Source organism: Stenella coeruleoalba, assembly GCF_951394435.1.
Source record: "Stenella coeruleoalba genome assembly, chromosome: 4".
NCBI classification, from domain to species: Eukaryota; Metazoa; Chordata; class Mammalia; order Artiodactyla; family Delphinidae; genus Stenella; species Stenella coeruleoalba.
The window spans coordinates 148,679,185-148,700,543 of NC_137149.1; the positions used below are offsets into that span (position 1 = coordinate 148,679,185).

A 21,359-nucleotide genomic window follows, 5' to 3' on the forward strand; every position below is an offset into this window, starting at 1 on the left:
CTCTGCCCTGAAGGAGATGTGCAATAGTTTCAAGTCAGCGTGGTGCTAGAGACATGGGATCAGAGAAGGGCAGGTAGCCCAGCGATAGTGGATGGAGAGAGAAGTCTGGCTGGTGACAGCCTCCTGGATGAGCTGAGTCTTCATGGAGGAGCAGTGGGGAGCCAGGTGCAGAAGGGAACAAGGCAGTTCCCATCGCGGGGAAGCAGCATGGGCAGGGCTTCAAGCCTGAAGCCCTGTTTATGGCTCCGCCAGAGTCTACACGCCCTTCCCCCCAATCTAGGGCACCTCCTCACGTAGGAAGACCAAGAAAAAAGCCGTGATCTCATCCCACCTTTCTTAGAACCTCTCTCACTCTCCTGCTGCTCGTGGAGCTTGGCACACACAGAGGCATCCTGATCAGACCTCGGTCTGTCTCTCCACCCGCCACCACCTGCTCTCCCACCCGACGGCAGTGCCTCTGCTGCCCTTCCTCTTCCTTTTAACCCATCACCTTTCTGTTTCCCAGTTCAGGTTCTTTGTAAATATCCAAAGTGTTCTTCTCGTCTAAGTGCTTTCTGGTTCTCTGAGCTCTAGGTTAACTTTCATCTCTTCTTTGTAGTCTCCCCTGATTTTTTCGGGCAGTCGATTGCTCTCCTGGCACTTAGTTTTTAAACGCTGTTGCAGTCCTTACGCACGGATGTAGGTTTGCCCATCAAAAGCTCAGTGGCTGTTCGTCTTCATCACTTCCTGCAAGCACCTGAGTCGTACAGTCCAGTTTGCAGAATGATGTTACTTTCATGTGTCCCTATTTTCAAAGCCATGACTTGCTTATATCAACAGAAGGAAAAGACATCTCAGGTGTACTTGGGGATGATGGTAGCAACATTTTACTATTTTTTTCTTTATTTCATGTTGTGTGATTTTTTTTTTTTGACCTGCCCAGAATGCTGACCACGTGACACAATTTCATTTTAGTGCAGTGGCCAGCGCTAAAGAACATGGTGAAAGAACATGTAACTGCTTATACTTTTATTTTTTGGAGATGTTGGGATGTGTGGACAGTCACTGAAGACTTCGTAGCATAATAGGAATGTCACGGAGCGATTACAATTGTAAAAGACAATGACTTCACGCTCGATAAAATAATTGTTCTTCACACTGCATGCTGACTAGTTACTTTGTAGAAGTTTGTGTTAATACAATTCCATACACTGTAGTTAAGATACAGTTACACAGTGTGCCTGACTAGTGAAATCCTGCGCTTCTGGTGGGGTTTCTGTTTGTCTCATTTCATATAAAGACTTTTTAGGCAAGAAATATGAATTCAGAAAACTGAAAACTAGAGATGTTAGTTACGAACATTATTATGCGTTTGGTTTTTTTTTAAGTTTCTCAGCACAGAGTTTTTCATGGCCACGAACATACCTAGACGTGCCTTTACTGAACTTGTTGTTCCAAAATGCCCGTTTCACTCCCCAGAATAGCTACTGAATATAAATCTGTTTTAGGAGAGAAAGAAGTTGGAACAAGGGTTTTCCCTGTGGTGCAGGGCAAGCCACGTCAGTGTTATAAGAATGTTGGGTGAGGTATCCATGAACATGGACTAAATAGCTACTGTCACTCCATACACACAAAACAACATAAATCAGGAACTAAATTTTATAATTTACTTACTGATTTATTGATTGGTTGACTGATTGATTGATTTTTGGCTGCGCTGGGTCTTCGTTGCTGCGCGCGGGCTTTCTCTAGTTGCGGTGAGCGGGGGCTGCTCTTCATTGCGGTGCGTGGGCTTCTTACTGCGGTGGCTTCTCTTGTTGCGGAGCATGGGCTCTAGGTGCGCGGGCTTCAGTAGTTGTGGCGCACAGCCTTTGTTGTTCTGCGGCATGTGAGATCTTCCCGGACCAGGGCTCGAACCCGTGTCCCCTGCATTGGCAGGTGGATTCTTAACCACTGAGCCACCAGGGAAGTCCCCAGGAACTAAACTTTTAAAGATAATTGTTTATCTTGAGTAAAACTGACATAGTGGGGACGATAAAATGTACAGTTAAAAATGTGTGTGATAAAAAAAAAAAATGTGTGTGATAATTCCTAAGTCTGTACAAGGCTTGACTGTTTTACTTAATTCTTAAAGCTTTTCTGAGGCAGGTAGTATCATCCCTGCTTGAAACATTGATCCCCAGAGAAACACATAAATGAAGTGTTCATTTGTAACTTACGCAAATGCTGCATTTTATTTGGCCGGTGGGTGTGGCTCCCCTACTTTGAAGAAGAGACCATCTTTTCCATCATCTGCTCTCTGCAGGAGGCCTGGGGAGTGCCTTCCACCCAACAGAAGGAAGGATGCCAGGGGAGGGGAGGGGAGGGGCAGATTTCAGGAGGCGTAAGGAGTGTACAGAGGTTTATGGAATCTGTACAAACCTCTCCCGTCGGGCTCCACTGTGAGTCATCTATAGCATCTTTCAAACAAGGCTGTTTTGTAAAAGTATAATGTTTAAAAGCTGATATATATTTCTGGGAAAGTAAAACTTAAAAATTAGTATTTTTACTGTACCCTACGGACCATCTGACATAGAATTGTGTAAATTCAGTCAACAAAGGGAAAGGCAAAAGAAAACAGGGATGCCAGCTAGAAGGCTGTTGCAGGTGGTGGCCTGGCTGATAGGATGGTAGCAGTGGAAGTGGTGAAAAGCGCTCAGATCCTCTTTGGCGTGTCCCGAGACCAAGTTCAGTGTTGGCAGCAATGTCCCAGCACCAGCTGGGGGAACCACCTTCTGCTCAACTCAGAGCCCTCAGGTTAAGAGCTCAGTCCTACAAGACTGCTTCCCTCCTGGCCTCAGAGACCAGGCACAAGCCCCGGCTGTTACCTGGGCTTCTGACCCACCAGCTACACATGGGATGTTCCAACAATCCCCTCCGATTCCGGCTGGCAGTCATGAATACAGGTTGCTACCGGTGCTCTGACCCACGGCCCCCTCCTCAGATTCCATTAATTTGCTGGAATGGCTCAGAGAACTCAGAGAAGTATTTTACTTACTAGATTATCAGTTTATTATAAAAGGATATCACTCAGAGCAGGCAGATGGACGCACAGGGCGGGATATGGGGAAAGGGCTCCAGGCTTCTGTGCCCCATCCAGGCATGACTCTCCCCAAATCTCCACGTGTTCACCAACCCAGAAGCTCTCTGAACCCATCCTTTTGGGTTTTCATGGAGGCTTCATTACATAGGCTTAATTGGTCAAATCATTGGCCGTTGGCATTAGATTCACCCATCTGGTCCTCTTGCCTCCTTGACGGGGCCTGGGGGGGGGGGGAATATGGGGGCAGGAGGGGTGACCAGAGACTTGAAAGTTCAAACCCCTCTCACCTGATTGGTTCTCCTGGCAACCAGCCCCCATCCTTAGGTGCGGCCGAGAGTCACCTCCTTAACACCACAAAAGACACCCTTATTGCTCTCATCACTTCGGCAATTCCAAGGGTTTTAGGAGCTCTGAAGAAACAGGATGAAGACCAAATCCATATTTCTTACCATAAGTCAGATGATCACAGATTCTAACCCTAGTCTGATGGTAGAGCCGAGATAAGGTGGGATGCGGGGTGAAGACACAGGAGAGAAGCAAAGAACAGCTCCACACGATGGGGTCCATTTACTGAGGAAGCACAGGGTAAGGTTACAGAGAGGGGGATGGTGGCAGCGTGTAAGTTGGAGGGAGGTCACTAAAGGAAGGAACGCGGACAGAAGATAGATGAGGTCCAAGCATGGACAGCCTGGAGGTGGGGTGGACCCAGCAAGCACAGCTAAGGAGAAGCATCTGTCCAAGTGGGAAGCAAGTCTGCAGAGCCTGGTGTCGGCTTGGAGACAGAAAATGGACTGTTACATTCAGCCCTGAGGGGTGGGGCGTCATCGGGGACCTTCATGCCTTACGTACACACTAATTATTTCCATTAGATTATCTCATTATTCCCCTCAAAGGAACTTTCTGAGGGATTTTTTTATTACTCCTCCCAGTTTCAGCTACTTGGTCACACTATATTGGCAAGCCATTTTTAAATAAATAACTTATACCATTGTTTCTTGCCCCAAATAGTCTTCCACCCATATAAAATCTGAATGAGGTTGAGGGTCTTATCTGACTATTAAGCCTACTGAACAGATAATTGAAAGTATCAACCAATACAGGCACCATTTCTCAGCTAGATCCCCACAAAGCATTCCGAACATTTCCCTTAATGGCTGTTAGATGATGCATTGAATAAATACGGAGCCGCAAGAGAAATTTCTGTAAGAAAGAGCCTTGAGGATTACGGCTTGAGGTGCACATTAATTCTAGGGTTTCGGGGAAGACGTGTTTTTCTTCTAACAGTTCTTAGCTCACCTTCTCTTTCCTGTGAAGTACCTTCCTGTCGGTCCCTTCTTGAGCACTGAATCAAAGCAAATCCACAAGCGTTCAATATAACAAGATTGGGGAAAGGCGCGTGGTACTTTGCCGTCAAACGCTAGTAGCTGTAGATGTCGTCTCAGCTTTCTAGGGCCTGTCACGTTTTTTTGATTCAGAGGAATCCTTTTAACAATCTCAGTAGGAAAGAACCCTTCATTTTGGCTTCTCCCGCAGATGCCATTGGGGAAGGAGTCCTTGGTGTCGTGGTATTTAGTTGTCCCATGGAATCCTAGCTTTCAGTCTGGGTCATTGCTGCTAATTCACAGTTTTACCTAGGAAGTGGAAAACTGTGTGTGTTGACTCTGATTCACCAGCCCGCAGTCAGCTGTCCTGGGAAAGCGCTGGTTTCCAGGAGACCTCCCACCCTTTAACTGGGGTGACCTCAGACCAGGAACTTTAGGTGGAGAGGAGTTGGGGTAATGGTGTTGTAATTTGTGAGTCTAGTCAGACGGCAGTGGTTCTCAAGTTTCGCACTGAAAGGAACACTGGGCCGGTAACAGTCTCATCCACTAATTTAGTAAGAAACTGTGCTTATAACGTAACCATTCTTCTTTTTTTTTTTTTTTTTTTTTTTGGAATTTTTAACAAAGCTAGCCATCTCTTTTCCCATATTTGGGCCCAGACAGAACACAGCTGCTACTCAGAGTTTGCCTGAAACCCTGAAACTCCGGGAAGGTCAGCTTCAGGTTTGAGCCTTGACGTGACAGCTTTTAAGTGCTGGAGGGTAAACATAGTTCCCTTTTCAGCCTGGACGGTCGCTGGGATCAGCTGTGTAGACAAATCAAGGTTTATTCCATTGCCATGCTCTCTGAGTAAGCGCCGCTCAGTGTTAAGACACGACATGAATACACTTGGCCACTTTCCCTAGGATTTCTCACTTAAATATATAATCTGCCTCACCCACACAGTATTAAAACATCTGTTCTGGAGTAGTAATGCAAGCATCTGATTTTCTCTGCTGGCTTTAAAATCATTTAAAAACATAACCCAGATAACTTTTGGGACAGATTCAGATAAAAGCAGGGGGAAAGGAGGAAGAAGCGTGTTTAAATGAATTGTTCCAGAGCATTCTTGTGTCTTTACGGCACTGCCCGTCAGTCGTTCCTGGCAGAAATGTTTGTCTGCGGGCCCCGTCTGCTTCTTAAGCTCTTTAAAAAGCAGCCCTATATTCAATATATCAGCTTGACATGGTGTAACGGAGACTGGAGACACCTTTCAAAGTGATGGAAAGCAAGGCTGCAAGGCTGAACTTTGCTTTTTTCTTCTCTCCCCACACCTGGATGATTACTTTGTTGTTCTTTTGTTTTTAATAACGGCAACAGTAAGACCTAATCCGCATTCCTAACCCTTGTGTTAGGTGTGAATGAAGTGAAGCCCCCTTATCAGTTTGAAATGTCCTTTATGCCTTGGCTGGGAAAGCTGCAGCGTAAGTGTCCGTAGGCCCTGTGCTGCTCAAGGTAAACATTGGTGTGTGTGTATTTGTCCAGGGAAGGTTCATTGTCAATGTTATATTTTTAAATTTGCACTCACCGCAGAAACACTAATAGAAAGACAAGCTGCGGTTTTCTCAAGCTGGGTATTTATCGTGGAATTATAAGCAGTTCGGCTAGTACTATTCCAAATAGGAAGTCAGCTATTCTTCTTCTAAAAAAGAAGATGATAATTAATGCATAAGCTATCTAAGTAGCCTTAAGAAAATACAAAACCACTAAGATGTTGATCTTTTAAATGAACCTGGAGAAGCCAACAGAGGAACTCACTTGCTGTCTTCAGCTTGTAACACTGATTCATCCTGGCCCTTACTTTGTCCAGACACATGGGCTGCCCATTATGTTTCAATAATAAAAGTAGAAATATGATTGTTTTTCAGTTATTCTTTCACATTAAGTTCCCTTTTTATGGTCCACACTCACCAGGATTTGTTTGATCCTTGCTGAGTTGCTTATGTGATTCGTAATAGCAAATTCTCAGTTTGGCTTTGTTTTGGCAAAGGGAAAAAGTCTCTTCTGTGAAACAAAATACTTGGTTTGTAAAGATTAAGCTTCCCAAGGGCAAGAATTTTTGTCGGTTTTCTCACAGCACCCACATGATGGGCTTTTTAATAAATGTTTGTTAAATGACTTAATGGACACGGTATAATATTAACCTTCGTTTGCTGCTCTGGTCGATATGAAGTTGGGAATTCCATGACCGCATGCTTTAGTGTGCCAGGGCTGCTGTTACAAAGTACCACAGGCTGGATGGCTTGCACAACAAAATTCATTTTCTCACAGCTCTGGAGGCTGCAAGTTGGAGATCAAGGTGTCGGCAGGATTGATTTCTTCTGAGGCCTCTCTCCTTGGCTTGTAGATGAACACCTTCTCCCTGTGTCTTCACGTGGTCTTTCCTCTGTGCGTATCTGTGTCCAAATTTCCTCTTTTTTCAAGGACCTCTTCTTACAAATGTCTTCTTCTTACAAGCCCAGAGCTGGGATCGCTGGATCAGATGGTAGCTCTAGTTTTCATTTTTTGCTGACCTTCCGTACTGTTTTCCATAGTGGCTCAACAAAGTTACCTTCCCACTAACGGTTCATAAGGATTTTTGGGAAACGACACCAAAAGCACAGCAACCGAAGCAAAAATGAAACAAGTAGGGCTTCATCAAACTAAAACAGCTTCTGCACATCAAAAGAAGCACTCAGCAACGTGAAAAGGCAACCCGTGACATGGGACAGAATGTATGCAAACCAAGTACTGGACAAGGGTTGATATCCAAAATGTATAAAGAACTCGTACAACTCAATAACCAACCAAACGAAACAAAAATCCAATTATAAAATGGGCAGAGGAACTTATCAGACATTTTTCCAAAGAAGGTGTACAAATGGCCAACAGTACATGAAAAGATGCTCAACGTCGCTCATCACCAGGGAAACGCAGATCAAAACCACAGTGAGGTATCGCCTCACACCTGTTAGGATGGCCGTCAGCAAGAAGACAAGAGATAGCAGGTGCTGGCGAGGGTGCGGAGAAAACGGACCCTCTTGTATCCCACCGTTACATGGAATTCTTAAACGTAAAAGCTGGAAAGAATCTTAAAGGTCACTGGGTTTAAGCAGCCATGCTTCACAGAGGGGAAAACTGAGGCCCACATGGGTTACAGTATTTGCTGAAATTCCCTCTCCTGATGTAGTAGCTTCAGGGGTAAGTGCAGGCTCCCCGACTCCTGATCAGGGCTCTTCTCTCGTGTCATGCTGCCACTCGGAATGACCCTCACCAAGGAATTAAAAAGACCTCATCTTGTATAGGATCATTACACACGGTTCTGACATCCTAGAAATGAACTGAAAAGATCTCATCTTGTATAGGATCATTACACGCGGTCCTGACATTCTAGAAATGGTTTGACAGGACAACTCATTGCATAGAGATTTCACAGCTCTTTCCTCGTCTTTCAGGATCTGTCCTTACAAAATCATATAGCCAAAAGGGTCTAGACTAGGATTAGATTATCCACCCAGGTTATTGCTGCTGCCGCACTGAAGAGCATAGCAGAAAAGCTTTTCTCTGGCTTACTGAAGTCGGGGTATTGATTTAGTTAGCTATGTGCATTACAGAAGCCAAGAAACACTGCTTTTTGTTTCTGAACATTGGCTTCCACTAAATAACACAACCCATAGCTTAGTGATAAGCATCTATTTTCATGGCAACCGAGAGAGCTGGGGGGAGGGGAATAGGCAAATCCAATTCAATTCGAGGCCCTTAGCCCAATCGTAAGTACTTTTACACAGCAAAGATATTGGTAGAATTTTCTAGACACTAAATATGAGAGCAAAGCCTCTAGGCGTGTACCAGAAAGAGGAGTTCTTAGTTAGAGGAGAAATTAAAGCTTAAAAAAAGTAGAAGGTATTTTTCCCTCTAACTTTTTTTTTTCCAATGCCCCCCTTTTCTCTGAAAACTCCCTTTAGACAACTTAGAAAAGCAGAACTTCAAAAGTGAACAACTTGATTGTTCCTTGAACCAGTGGGTGGGTGACAGTCATGAGGAAGCCCTTAAAAAAGAAAAGCGCTGCTTCCTCTGTTCTGTCCCGGGATTGAATCTTTGAATCCAGAGGAAGTGAGTTAATTCTCCCCTCCTGTTTCTTTTGGGTGGGGACTGCCGTGTGTGCGCCTGTGTGTATGTGTGTATGGGGTTATCTTTTTAAAGCATTGTCTTAGTTTAAATATTTTAGTTTAAATATTTAAAAGTGTGGAGATTTATAACATCAACCAATTAACTGCATGCAGTAACATTTGCCAAGTTGTTTTTTTCCCTTTGTCATTTGAGGGGATTGATATTCTGATACTTCACTGAACCCAAGATGGGCATATTCTGTTTGTCCAACATTACAGACTTACCGTGTTTTCTTTTTCTGTGTAACTACTTTAAACTTTATCTCAGAGGTCCTCATTTCAGTTGGAACTTTTCATTGTTCTTGAAGGAATGCTCTATACATTTCCAACAGACGTGGAAGCAAAATAAGCCAACCCCAGAGCATAAATAACAATTTTATATCATGCCTACAATATACATCTGCACGCTGACACTTTAATGAATACTGTATACTTTTTGTGTAGGCTTTCTATACACTTACCCTCTGTGTGCAGATTGACACATTTGATTTGTTTTGTATCATCACAGTCATAACTCAGTTATCCTTTGAGTAATACTGACTCTTTTCACTTTACATAAACATACACATTTTGGCGTAGAGTTTAAAAATTTGCAAAACCGTTGCATCAAGTTTTTCACATTATAAGTTTAATCAATATGAACCAAATTGGCTAAATTAGTAATGAACACTTTTATTAGAGAATTGCTTATTTATATCCATACTGCACTTATCAGTCATAATAGTACTCTCTGTCAAAGCAATATTGCATTTCTTGGACAATTAAAAACATTCTGGTAGTAGAGAGGAACGTATTAAATGTGCTTTCTACTCTTAAAAGTTGGATAGAATAATGGAAAAAGATCTTAGTGCTAATATTTTAGCCAGAATCTTGACATTATTGAAAGTAGATCTTTAAAATAAGAATGAAATCAGTGTTGACCAAAGCTGCCGCATTCACTTCTGCAGATTATCCTCTATAAACCCCACAGCCACCATGGGCAATGGGGCTCGGGACCCACAAAGCCATGAGTCCCAGCAGGGGCTGTGTCTGCCCCAGAGAACGGATGTCCTTTTTTTCTGAAAAGCAAGTACCCTCTGCTTTTCAAGCCATGTGTCCACAGGATAGCCTGGAGAGGGTCTCTTCCAGATTGACCCAGTTGAGGTGTTTGGGGAAGCAATGGCCCTGTTACTCGGGAAGGTTTCATGGATGGGTTGGGTTTCAAGAAAGGCTGTTAGAAATGGTAAAGATTTATTATGTGAATCACAAGATGGAGAGTTTTGCCCGGGGAGGGGGGGCAGCAACGTAAGCACGGGGAGAAGTGCAAGGTCAAGGTCAGAGGAATATGACATGTGCAGCAGCCAGTGAGGAGACTAGATTGATTGGGACAAAATGTGCCTGTCTTTGATGAGTGGAGGATTAGATGCGAAAGGTGAGCGAAGGTCAGGTGGTGAGGATTCTGAGTGCAGGGAAAGGAATTTGGATTTTATCTTCCAGATGAGAAATCACTCTAGGCATTTGTCCAAATCCATCCCATGATCAGCGATAACTTATTTTAGGTAGATTAACCCAGGGTTATGCAGCATAGAACAAAAGGAATAAGAAAGAGTAAAGGCAGGGAGACAAGGTTAGAGACTGCTAAATATAGTCCATTGTTTTCAGGGTCTGCCCTGTATCTGAGTAATGACAATGAAAAGGAAGAGCTGATATGATAGTTTTTTTAATTATAGCAAATGTTATCATTTTTACCTGATCTCTAGAAAGAATCCATACTTATGATAGAAAATGCTGAAAATATGGATAGATATAAGGAAGAAAATGGAAATCACCCATTCTCATTAAAACCATAGATGAACACTCCACATCTTAGGTGCTCTTGATTTTTCTTTGTTTTGTTTCAATGTATGTGTGTTGAAATCATGGTATAATAATGCTATGTTTACATAGCTTGGATTTCTTGTCATTTACTACATATTAGGCATTTCTTTTTTAATAAAAGAATCCTAGAAGACCTAATTTTTTATTTTATTTTATTTTATTTTTGCGGTACGCGGGCCTCTCACTGTTGTGGCCTCTCCCGTTGCGGAGCACAGGCTCTGGACGCGCAGGCTCAGCGGCCATGACTCACGGACCCAGCCGCTCCGCGGCATGTGGGATCTTCCCGGACTGGGGCACGAACCCGCGTGCCCTGCATCGGCAGGCCGACTCTCAACCACTGCGCCACCAGGGAAGCCCAAGACCTCATTTTTTTAATTGCCGTATAGTTGATTTACAGTGTTGTGTTAATTTCTGCTGTACAGCAAAGTGATTCAGTAATACATATATGTACATCTTCTTTTTTCAGATTATTTTCTATTATAGTTTAATACGGGGTATCGAATAGAATTCCCTGTGCTATACAGTAGGTCCTTGTTGGTTAATCTATTTTAGATCTAATATCCTGTATCTGTTAATCCCGAACTCCTAATTTATCCTCCCCCTCCAGCCCGCTTTCCACTTTGGTAATCATAAGTTTGTTCTCTATGTCTGTGAGTCTGTTTCTCTTTTGTAAGTAAGTTCATTTGTGTCATATTTTAGATTGCACATATAAGTGATGTCATGTGGTATTCGTCTTTCTCTTTCTGACTGACTTCACTCACTATGACCATCTCTAGGTCCGTCCATGTTGCCGCAAATGGCATTATTTCCTTCTTGTTTATGGCTGAGTAATATTCCATCGTATATAGGTACCACGTCTTCTCTATTCGTTCATCTCTCGATGGACATTTAGGTTGCTCCACATCTTGCTGGAGGGCCTCGTTTTTCATGCCTGTCCCACTATTTCAGTTTATGACTGCAGGGTCATTAACTATTCCACTATTGTAAATTACATTGTGACCAACTTTTTGTTATTATAAACATTACTGTAATAAACGTCAGTCAACATAAATGTTTTATTCCATACTATTCCCTTTTCTTCTTCTTCTGCAGATAAACAAATAGAAAAATTTTAAAAATTAAGTGGAGCGTTTGTTCCTGTATTTATTTTGCCTGTTTTGATTTCAGTTCTAATCTACCACTCCCCACTTTTAGTCCACTTTAAAAATTGGGGAAGGGAGGAGTGTGTTTCTTAACGGACTTTTCCTGAAATCATTACCTCCTTTTGGTGCTTGCCTTTTAAAATGGTGCACTTTAATCCATCCCTCTGTACATGAGCATTTAGGTGGTTTTCAGTTTTTCTCCTTTCACCACTGTGATGAATTGATATTCCTGTGCCCATATTTTCATGTGCACAAATAAATGGCTGTAACCTCAAAAGTGAACTACAGGGACATGGGACATATCCATCTTCAACTTTAGTATCCTGTGCACATCAGTTACGTCAACTACAGTGATACCAATATATACTCACTTCTGCAGGCAGACCGGAAAAATTCCAATTTACCCACATCCTTGGCAATCCTTTCCTTTCAATGCTCGCCGATCTCCTGTAAGTGAAATAGTATCTCTTTTTTTGTATGTGAAATATCTCATTTTGGTCTGCATTTCTCTGATAACTCATGAATTTTAGCATGTTTTCATATGTCTAGTGGCCATTCAAGCTTCTTGTCTGGAATTTGTCCATTTTCTATTGAGTTTGTTTTTTTCCGTGTACTCTGTCCTGTGACAGGTATATGGTTTGCCAAGCTGTTCTCCCAGTGTCTGTATTTTAACTCTGTTTATTACAAAAAATTTAGGCAGATTTATCAAAGTTCTCTTTTATGGTTTGGGTGTTTTCTATCTTGATTAACAACTCCTTCTCCAACGTCAAAGGCTTTAGCTTTTCACTTATATATTTTTTTCTTATTCTTTTTGGGTTAATTACTTTACATTACATTTTTAATTCCTCTGACACACCTGGGAGTTCCCAGGTGATTTTCCAGAATGAGGAGGATAAAAAGTTGAAACCAAAAGAAAACTTTGGTAAAAACTCTATTAAGGCTTCCGTTGTTAAGTCCGTAACTGAACCATGGAGGCATCTTTGCCTACCGTGGTTTGTGGTAACGCAAGTGAGTGTCTTGCCCATTGAAACTCTTTTCCCACAGAAACTCCGTCCAAGTTCATCTGCATGAAGCCTTGGCAAAGTAGTTTACTGCTCACTGGGGTTGAATACAGTTTCACTTCCAGGTGTTTTCGGCCTTAGTCTGCCTATCTAACCTCGTGCGTGAGTCCAGAAGGAACACGTCGTTTTTTTAAAAACGGTTGCCGTCTGACACTGGATTCGTTTTACTTTCAGCAGTTGACAGAAACTGTGAGTCCTTCCGTGCTCCCCGCTGCAGCTTTGCCACTGGACCTGCTTAACAATGCTGTCACTGCGTTTAGCACCTTGGAAGACCTTATTCGGTATCTTGAACCAGATAGATGGCAGCTGGACTTAGAAGATCTCTACAGGCCCACATGGCAACTGCTGGGCAAGGCTTTTGTGTTTGGAAGAAAATCCAGAGGTAAGCGCTCTCTTCAGGTTAGCACCTCATTTAAGTTTCTTAGCAGCTAATGTTTCAGATTCTTCTGCCGTACCTTCTAATGAGGAGAGTTTAAAATTCTTCCCCGATGAAGTTTAAATAATCAACCTTCTTAACATTTGAGCATATTTACGTATTAAATAAGAATACATATAAAAGGAGGGTTTGGAAGATTAAAAGAGATGCTTTTGCTGAAAATTCCTGTTATTTCTTTAATTCACAAATATCATTTTGATGAAGTCCTGTGCTACATTTCTCAAGAAACATTGCTTATTCAAACTTAATATTTGGGGTATATTGATTCAGAGATTCAAGAGAGATTATCAGAGCTGCTAAACCAGGTTTAGGGCTAGAAAAGGGGAAAGCTCTATTAAAATCTGTATTCACCATGACCCCATGAGTCAGGATTATATCAATTTCCTAAGCCTAGAAACTTTTCTAAATAATATGAAAAATAACAGTGGCTCCCCAGAAAACAGAACTGTAGTTTCCAAGACAGAAGTCACTGTAAGAAAATAATGCTCTAAAGGAACTCACACCATGATAATTTTTTCTATGTAAATACGCTTCTGAAATGATCACTTTCGATTCTATGAGCACATCTCCCTTCAAGAGTGAAAGTGTTGATAATTAAACTTAATTTCACATGGTCAAGAGATTGGAGATAATGTTAGCCGAATCTGTTCTCAGGTCAGGTAACTTGCCTCGTCACCCTAAACTTGGAAAGCATCCCTCTCAAACACAAATGAAAATGTAACTGGGTAGTTATAAAGCCCTCAGACAATCTGTTTCAGTCTGTCAGAAACTTTGAAATCTACCCAGGGTCCCATTAGAGAACGGAGGACAGTCTGCAGAAAGTCTGTAGAAAGCACAGTGTTTAGTTAATTTGAGCGACTCACAGGGGCAGATTGCATCAGACTGGTCAGAAAGAAACCCGATTCCTGCCCTCTCCTGCTAAGAGTTGCAGCCCTTCTGATCAGGACTTAACATCTCAGCAGATCATGTTCGGACTTGCCCAGCACGGTGTTCTGCTGGACCAGCAGCCCTGGTTTCCTCTCAGCGATATTGGAAATCGCTGTTCACGTCCAGAGGCAGCTGAATCTTGTCCAGATGCTGAAAACGGTTACATATTTATAGGACATGATCGTGATAAATAACTCACCAACAACAACACTTCCCTTCCCTCCCACTTAGGAACGGGAAGATGAAGATTTGCAAGGCTGGCTGAAACGCCCCTGAATAGAGCCTTTGTTAGCAAATTCGAGGTAGATTATCCCGTGGATCCGTAAGAAGCAGAGGGAGTCAACCGGACTGAGCCCAGATCTAGTTTTTTGACGGCCGATGTTGGGATACGAGCCTGAAAATCTCCCCTCTAACCCTGCCTGTATGCCTGCACCTCTCACGTGGTGCTCAGTGAAGATTTGGCCGGAGGCTAGGGTGTGTTTAAAAGGCCCAGCGCTGAACCAGAACTCTCAAATATTCATTTAACACTTTCCAAATTGAAGCCCTTTGCAGTTTGCCAAAACTATTAACTTTTTAAGTGTACAGTAAGTGTGAGCAAAGCAGTGTATATTTTTGGAACTCTACATAAACTAAAATGCAGGTGTGGGATAACATCTCTATAGACAAAACCAGCTCCCCCCCACAGGAGTCTTTCTACAAAGGAAGGAGGAGTAAAACATTTAAAAGCTTCTAATTAGAGATTGAGATAGATTTTCCACAGAATAAACATATCACAGCGTTACCACATTCATCTTAGAAAGACCACCCTCAGATTGCATTACGTTAATAGAATATCCTTGGGCTGAGTGTCTGAAAAAAATGAACACTGACAAAGTAAACTGTGATCGTAATTTTTTTCAATCAGTATTATTCTGTTTAGGAAAACTTGCAATATTTATGAATCTGAACAAGAAAACAGGCATTAGAAAAACAGTTTTTATTGACGACAGGCTTCAAATCTTCATTCTTTAGAAAGACAAGCTAATGCATGTATTGTCTTAGGAGGTTGTTACGAAAAGGAAATAAAGCATCTGAAGGCTAAGTTTACTTTACAGATATTTGGCAGAGGGAAACTTCCACATTATTACAGTTAAGCTATTAAAATGTATGTGTTGGTGTTCTACCCAATGTTTGGAGAATTTGTGACACCAGTCATAGTCACGTGACTTATTCTAATGATGCTTAGACGTGTTTGAAGCCCTAGAAGTAGGAAGCATAAATTTCAAATAACATATGCCAAATGTAAAGTCCTTACTTGTATTTTTAGCCCAGAGGGGACTGTGTTAATGTCTTTCCTTTTCTTTATTTTCCCTTTCTTCCTCTGGTTCAGCGTGTTCATTCATACCTTACTACTACAGAAAAGAAAAACCCATATTTTTTAAGTCAGGTTTAACTAGTACTTAAAAAGGGCTTTTGACTTTTGTGTCAAACATGATAGATGAGTGGAAGCTAAGTTGAAAGTCTGTTTAAATTTTCACATTGTAGCAGGTATCATAACTTGGTTCACTTGGGAAATCCATCTAACCTTTTATTGTGGTTAAGTAAACATTTTAAAGCTAACATATACAGACTCATTTTCTAGTTTCATGAAATAGTATGTTTAAAACTCTTTAAGGTAGATGAATATCCTTTGAAAGCTAAGAGTTCATTCACATTCTAAAGAAGGATAAATCTTAAAGAAGCATTAAAAACTCTGGCAACTGGCTTTTGTGTGTGTGCCTGTTTTAGGCGTTCTCGCTCCTTGCCTAGATGTTAACTTCTAGTGAAAAGATTCAAAGAAGCTCATATACAACTTGGACAGTGAAAGAGCAGTACATGTATAGACGTAGGTTAGGCTCCGGCAAAATGAAATGAGGTAAAATACGTGACATCATTTAACCTAATTATCTCATTAATTTTATTGGAGATAAGCTTCTCTTTAATGGCCCTTGAGAGAATGAACTCTTTTCCTCTTAAATATTTAAAAGCTTTACTGTCACAGGGTCATTTTTCAGATGAAAGGGAAATCTTTAGATAAATAAAACAGTGATTTTTCTCCTGAGTTGGAAAAAATAATTTCTAGCTGAATAAGATGTTGAAATGAACTTATTGAATTAGCATTTCCTCCATGTTCCCCTTACTTGACCGAGGTTTTAGTCAACCATATGGTTTACGTGTGCTTATAATTGACAATTGCATTTGCATAAGCTGTAATATATTTCTTGAAAATACTTACATTGGCTTCCTTTGACATTTTAGAAAAACTTGACCACATACTCAAGAATAACTTAGCTAAGAAAACAAGCATTTGATTCTTAATTACCTTGTCACTTTAAAAGTATTTAAAAATGTTGGCATTTAATTTTTAAGGCTGGGTTATGTAGTGATTATTATTACCTGAAGCTATCTTTAACCAGAAAATATTATTTATAATGTTGCCAATATTACTGAAAGGTATTTAACCAGATTTAGTATAGTTTAGATAGTATTCCTAAATTTTAATAAAAACTTTGTTTTTGAAGGAAAAAAGCTCTGATGAATTATATGTTATTCAAAACTTCAATTTTATTGGAATTGCTTTGATTTGAATATTTCTAGGGGAAAAAAGGCAAAGCTGTAAAGCAGAAATTAAAATCATATTAGAATTGCTTATCCTAATAATTATCAGCTACTTCATATGTTATGTATAAGCTCATGTTAAACATGACGTGTTATTTTGATCTGATTTAACTGAGGCGGTATCATTCTATAGTTGATAACAATGGTTCTTTAGAACGTACTGCAACAGTCTAAAGAAAGGACGTTTGGTTTGGTCTTCACATGGAGGCACTCTCTTAAAGAATAAACCACGGCATAGTTAACCAAGTTACTAAAAGAATAGAGACAGTGGTTATAAGTTAGTCATTTCTTCTGCCCTTCAGGAGAATAGACATCTGAAAAGGAGTCTAGTTAAGCTCAATTTCCAAGTCCAAACATGTCTCAACGCGCCAGAAGCAGTGCTTTCCAGCAACTTCTGCTCCTTTCAGACGTGTCCTTTCCCGCACTCCGGTCTGCTCAGCCGTCTTCAGAAATTCATTTGCTTCATTTCCTTTTCACGCTCTATGATTCTTGTTGCCAGGAAGATTATGGAAGGTTCTGTCAACAAGTGTCTGTACGTTGTGTTTCATTCATCGCGGGAGCTTGTCATCCTTCTAAACATCGCATCTGTGTTTTCATCAAAGCCTTCCTTTTACATTCTATTCTTCCCTCCCACGCCCCCCTTGTTTACTTTTTTCCAAAGGTTAAAAGGTGTCGTCCCCTTTTTCTCTAGAAAGTTTCCTGTTTATAGCTGGTAACTCTTCTGTAGTCTCCATCCTCAGCACTGCACAATGCCGTCCCTTCATCCGTCCCTGGGTCACAAGGAAGCTCTGTTTGCCATAAGACGGAAAGCCCAGGCTGCGAGCTGCATCCCCCTAAGACCTAGTTAGATAATCGGGGTTCTTACTGGGGCGATTGTTCGGGAGATGTCTAGATTTCTGTATGAGAGCGAGAGCGCGAGGGCGCTTGGCGAAATCGCAAGGCTCAGAGCATGACCGCCTCTTCCTCTGCTCCCCTGTGTGCCGTGCAGTGCTGGGCCTGAACCTGCTCAAGGAAGAGGTGCGGCTCTATAGCTGCACGCCTCGCAACTTCTCCGTGTCCATCCGGGAGGAGCTCAAGAGGACCGACACCGTCTTCTGGCCGGGCTGTCTCCTGGTGAAGCGCTGCGGCGGGAACTGCGCATGCTGCCTGCACACCTGCAGCGAGTGTCAGTGTGTCCCCAGCAAAGTCACCAAGAAGTATCACGAGGTACGGGCGGCCTTTCCCTTCCCGAAAGATGACAGACCAGCCTCTCTGAAGTGGATTTTGGTTTAGAAGGGAGATGTCGTCTTCACGAAAACCAGACCAGACAAAACCAAGGTTTACCAAAGATCTCAAGTTTTCATTTATTATTATTATTATTTTAAATTTATTATTATTATTTTTTGGCTGCATTGGGTCCTCGTTGCTGCGCGCGGGCTTTCTCTAGTTGCGGTGAGCGGGGGCTACTCTTCGTTGCGGTGCGCGGGCTTCTCATCGTGGTGGCTTCTCTTGTTGTGGAGCACGGGCTCTAGGCACGTGGGCTTCAGTAGTTGTAGCGCACGGGCTCAGTAGTTGTGGCTCGTGGGCTCTAGAGCGCAGGCTCAGTAGTTGTGGCTCATGGACTCTAGAGCGCAGGCTCAGTAGTTGTGGCTCGTGCGCTCCAGAGCGCAGGCTCAGTAGTTGTGGCTCACGGGCTCTGGAGTGCAGCCTCAGTAGTTGTGGCACACGGGCTTCGTTGCTCCGTGGCATGTGGGATCTTCCAGGACCAGGGCTCAAACCCGTCCCCTGCATTGGCAGGCAGATTCTTAACCACTGCGCCACCAGGGAAATCCCTGTTTTTTAATTAGGACCTTGAACTCAGGAAACCAGACATCAAGGATTTAGAAAGCTTGTCCTCTGATAGCACATCATGGGTACTCAGTGGAGGTTTTCTGTCTCATACAAAAAAGAAACTGTTTTTCCAGGGAGGAAAATGGGTGAAACTTTTCACCTCTTCAAAATATGAAGGGAAAATATTTCAAAGACAAACTTGGAGGTAAATTATGGTCTATTTTGGAGAAAATAAAGATCTTTAATATTTATCTTTCCATTTGGGGCCATTTGGGCACATAAATTCCAAGGGACATATTCATAATTATACTTCCTGTTATTTCATCATTTATATCTTCCTCTTATTCATGGTGCCCCAAATAGTATGTTAAGCTTTTTATAGATCCTTCATCCTTCCCTTTATTCCATGTAATTAAGGAAAATACAATATGAAATGTTAGTAATTATTGTTTTTCAGAGCCTTGGGGACCTTAGAGTTTATACGTTTCAAGTTTTCATTATCCCCGGTGATACCCAACCCCCTCCTGTCCTCCCCAGAAGCACGTGGCTTTCGTGCATCCGGAAGCGACCCCTTCCTGATGGCTCACCTTCAGTTTTTACAAAATGTCTTTTACAAACTTTAATTTTCACAAAACCAAACCAAAATCTACCTCCTGACTTCATTTGGATATGGCTTCATTCATTTTCACTTTTTTCTGCTAAATAAAAGAATAACACAAACTAAATACCCACTTAATAAATGAAATGATTTTACCTGTGAGTGAAGACGTCGGTGGAACCCTAATCTGTTGGGTAATCTGAACAGGTAGCCGCGCTCATGTGACGTGGTTGCCCAGCTCTTCCGCACTATTGTGTTGGCAGGTGATTAAGTGGGAGAAAAGCAGTGGATTCCAGACAAGGTGCCTGTTTCCCTCCTAGATCTACCATTAACTTGTAACCATCCACAGGACACTTAACCTTTGTAAAACATGTGCAAACTCTGATAATCTCTCAGGTTTTTCCTAAAGGTGTTATTCTCTGACAATTGTTAGATGGCAAGTTTTAGAAGATGACATCCAAGCCTGGCAGTCTGGGATAAAAGTAGGACTGTTGACTGCCGTCCTCATAGTCCACTTTCGTTTCTGCACCACACACGTCTAAGGATCCTTGTGCTGGGAACGGGTGCACTCCTGTTCAGGAGGAGGTCCTCGGGAGCTTGCGGGAGCCCCAGCTCCGCTCTGCCCAGACGACGGCTTGTTGCGACTCTAAGAACTGGAAGTCTAGTCAAGGAAAAACCCTTATGGGGTAGTTTTGTTACCGAACCGGACTTGGGTCTGCTTGCTGGGGCAGTAAAGCTGCTGAACCAGGTCGTGGGGAGGAAAGTGCAGCATTCATTGCAGGTGCCAAGCAAGGAGACCAGGCAGCCAGTGCTCAAAAGACCCAAACTCCTCAAAGGCTTTCAGGGACAGGTTTTTAAAGACAGGGAGGCGTGTGATCAGCTGGTGGACACTCTTCCGATTGGTTGGTGGTGAGGTCATCGGGAGTCCACATCACCAACCTTCTGGTTCCAACCGGTCTGGGATCTCCATGCTTGTGGGCAGCACGCAGTTAACTTCTTCCATCTGGTGGCGGTTTCAGTATCTGCAAAACAGCTCAAGGGACCTGACTCAGAATATCATCTGTAGCCCGTGAGGAGGAACTGAAGGTCCTTGACTTTGCTTAATGGCTAAACTGTTATTATTTTGTCTTGCCGTACTGTTTTCCTTTCTTTATGCGTTTTCTCATTTCTCTGATGAAATGACTAGAGTTTTTCCACAGACAAAAGACAGGCAGAGGACATGCGGCCGGGCGGGCGAGGAGGTCTGCTCTGGGAAGGCCTCCCAGGGTCCTGCTCAGTGACAGCCCTGAAGCACATGAAAGTTAAAAGGCCTTAAAGGGTCGGCAGATCTTAGAGTTGGTTGGCATAATGTGAAAGAATAGGGTGAGAGTAGGAATTAAGCTGGGGTGATCTCTCCCCACCTAAAATCATTTCATTTTGAACTTTCTAAAGCAGGGACTTACTAAGCAAAGTGTATCTGGGGACCTGATTTAGCCAACAAGTCTTGGGTTTATGACTCACCTTGCTATGACCTGTAAAACCCAGAGCATTTCTAAACAAGTTTATCAGATGCTGAATTGGTATCATGCTTCTGGGGCAGCTGAATCAGTCCTCAGATCAAGTGTATCCTCCCCCATCCTATACTTGTACATTTCTTTTCCAATACCGTTAGTTTTAGGTTTCTCCAGAAAGTTGCCCCAGAACGTGCAGTATCTGTTTTAAAGTCTGAGATAAAGTTCTTGTGTAGGGAGAGGCCATGGTCAGTGCTTGGACACGCACTGACCTTCCAGAATGGTATTGATTTAGCCTCTCCGGTCTTCAGGTGGCGTTGATTATGTGTATTATCTGCATGTCCACAACTTCGGACGCTTATCTAATTGTACGACCATGTAGTGCAAGTTTCCCACAAATATCTCTCATGTGTGTGTGCAGAAATATACCTGGTTACCTATTCCACATTTCTCATAGATATCTCCAATCCAATCCTCTCAGTTCTCTTCTATGGGAATTACAAATTTTTCTGTGATAGTTATTTTGTTAACCATCAAATTACCCTGTGAAAAAAGGATTACTTGTTTAGTGTAATTCATGATTTCTGAGACCTAGATTTTTCTCAGTCTTATATTTCGCAAGTTCTGAGTCTAGTACTACTCCTAAATAAGTGAAATTTTTTGCAAACATAATTCAAAGTAGTTCTTAAGTCATCGAAGACCATTACTCTGGGTCTAGAGATTTAACTCTTTCACAGTGAAGCCCATCTTGGGCTTTAATTCTTTTTGACGATCATTGCTCCAATTTTCAGTTTAAAGATTATCCCACTTCATGGACAAGGCAAAAGCAAAG

General features: G+C 42.2%; 1 protein-coding gene across 2 annotated transcripts in view; it reads left to right on the forward strand.

The window, feature by feature from the left end:
• PDGFC (platelet derived growth factor C) overlaps positions 1-21,359 on the forward strand; it is a 218,700-nt gene that overhangs the window by 192,063 nt on the left and 5,278 nt on the right. For both annotated transcript variants that reach the window (XM_079920125.1, XM_079920126.1), the window contains exons 4-5: positions 12,805-13,012; positions 17,619-17,836. In XM_079920125.1, coding sequence (XP_079776251.1) covers positions 12,805-13,012; positions 17,619-17,836 — 426 coding nt within the window. The remainder of the gene's footprint in view (positions 1-12,804; positions 13,013-17,618; positions 17,837-21,359) is intronic.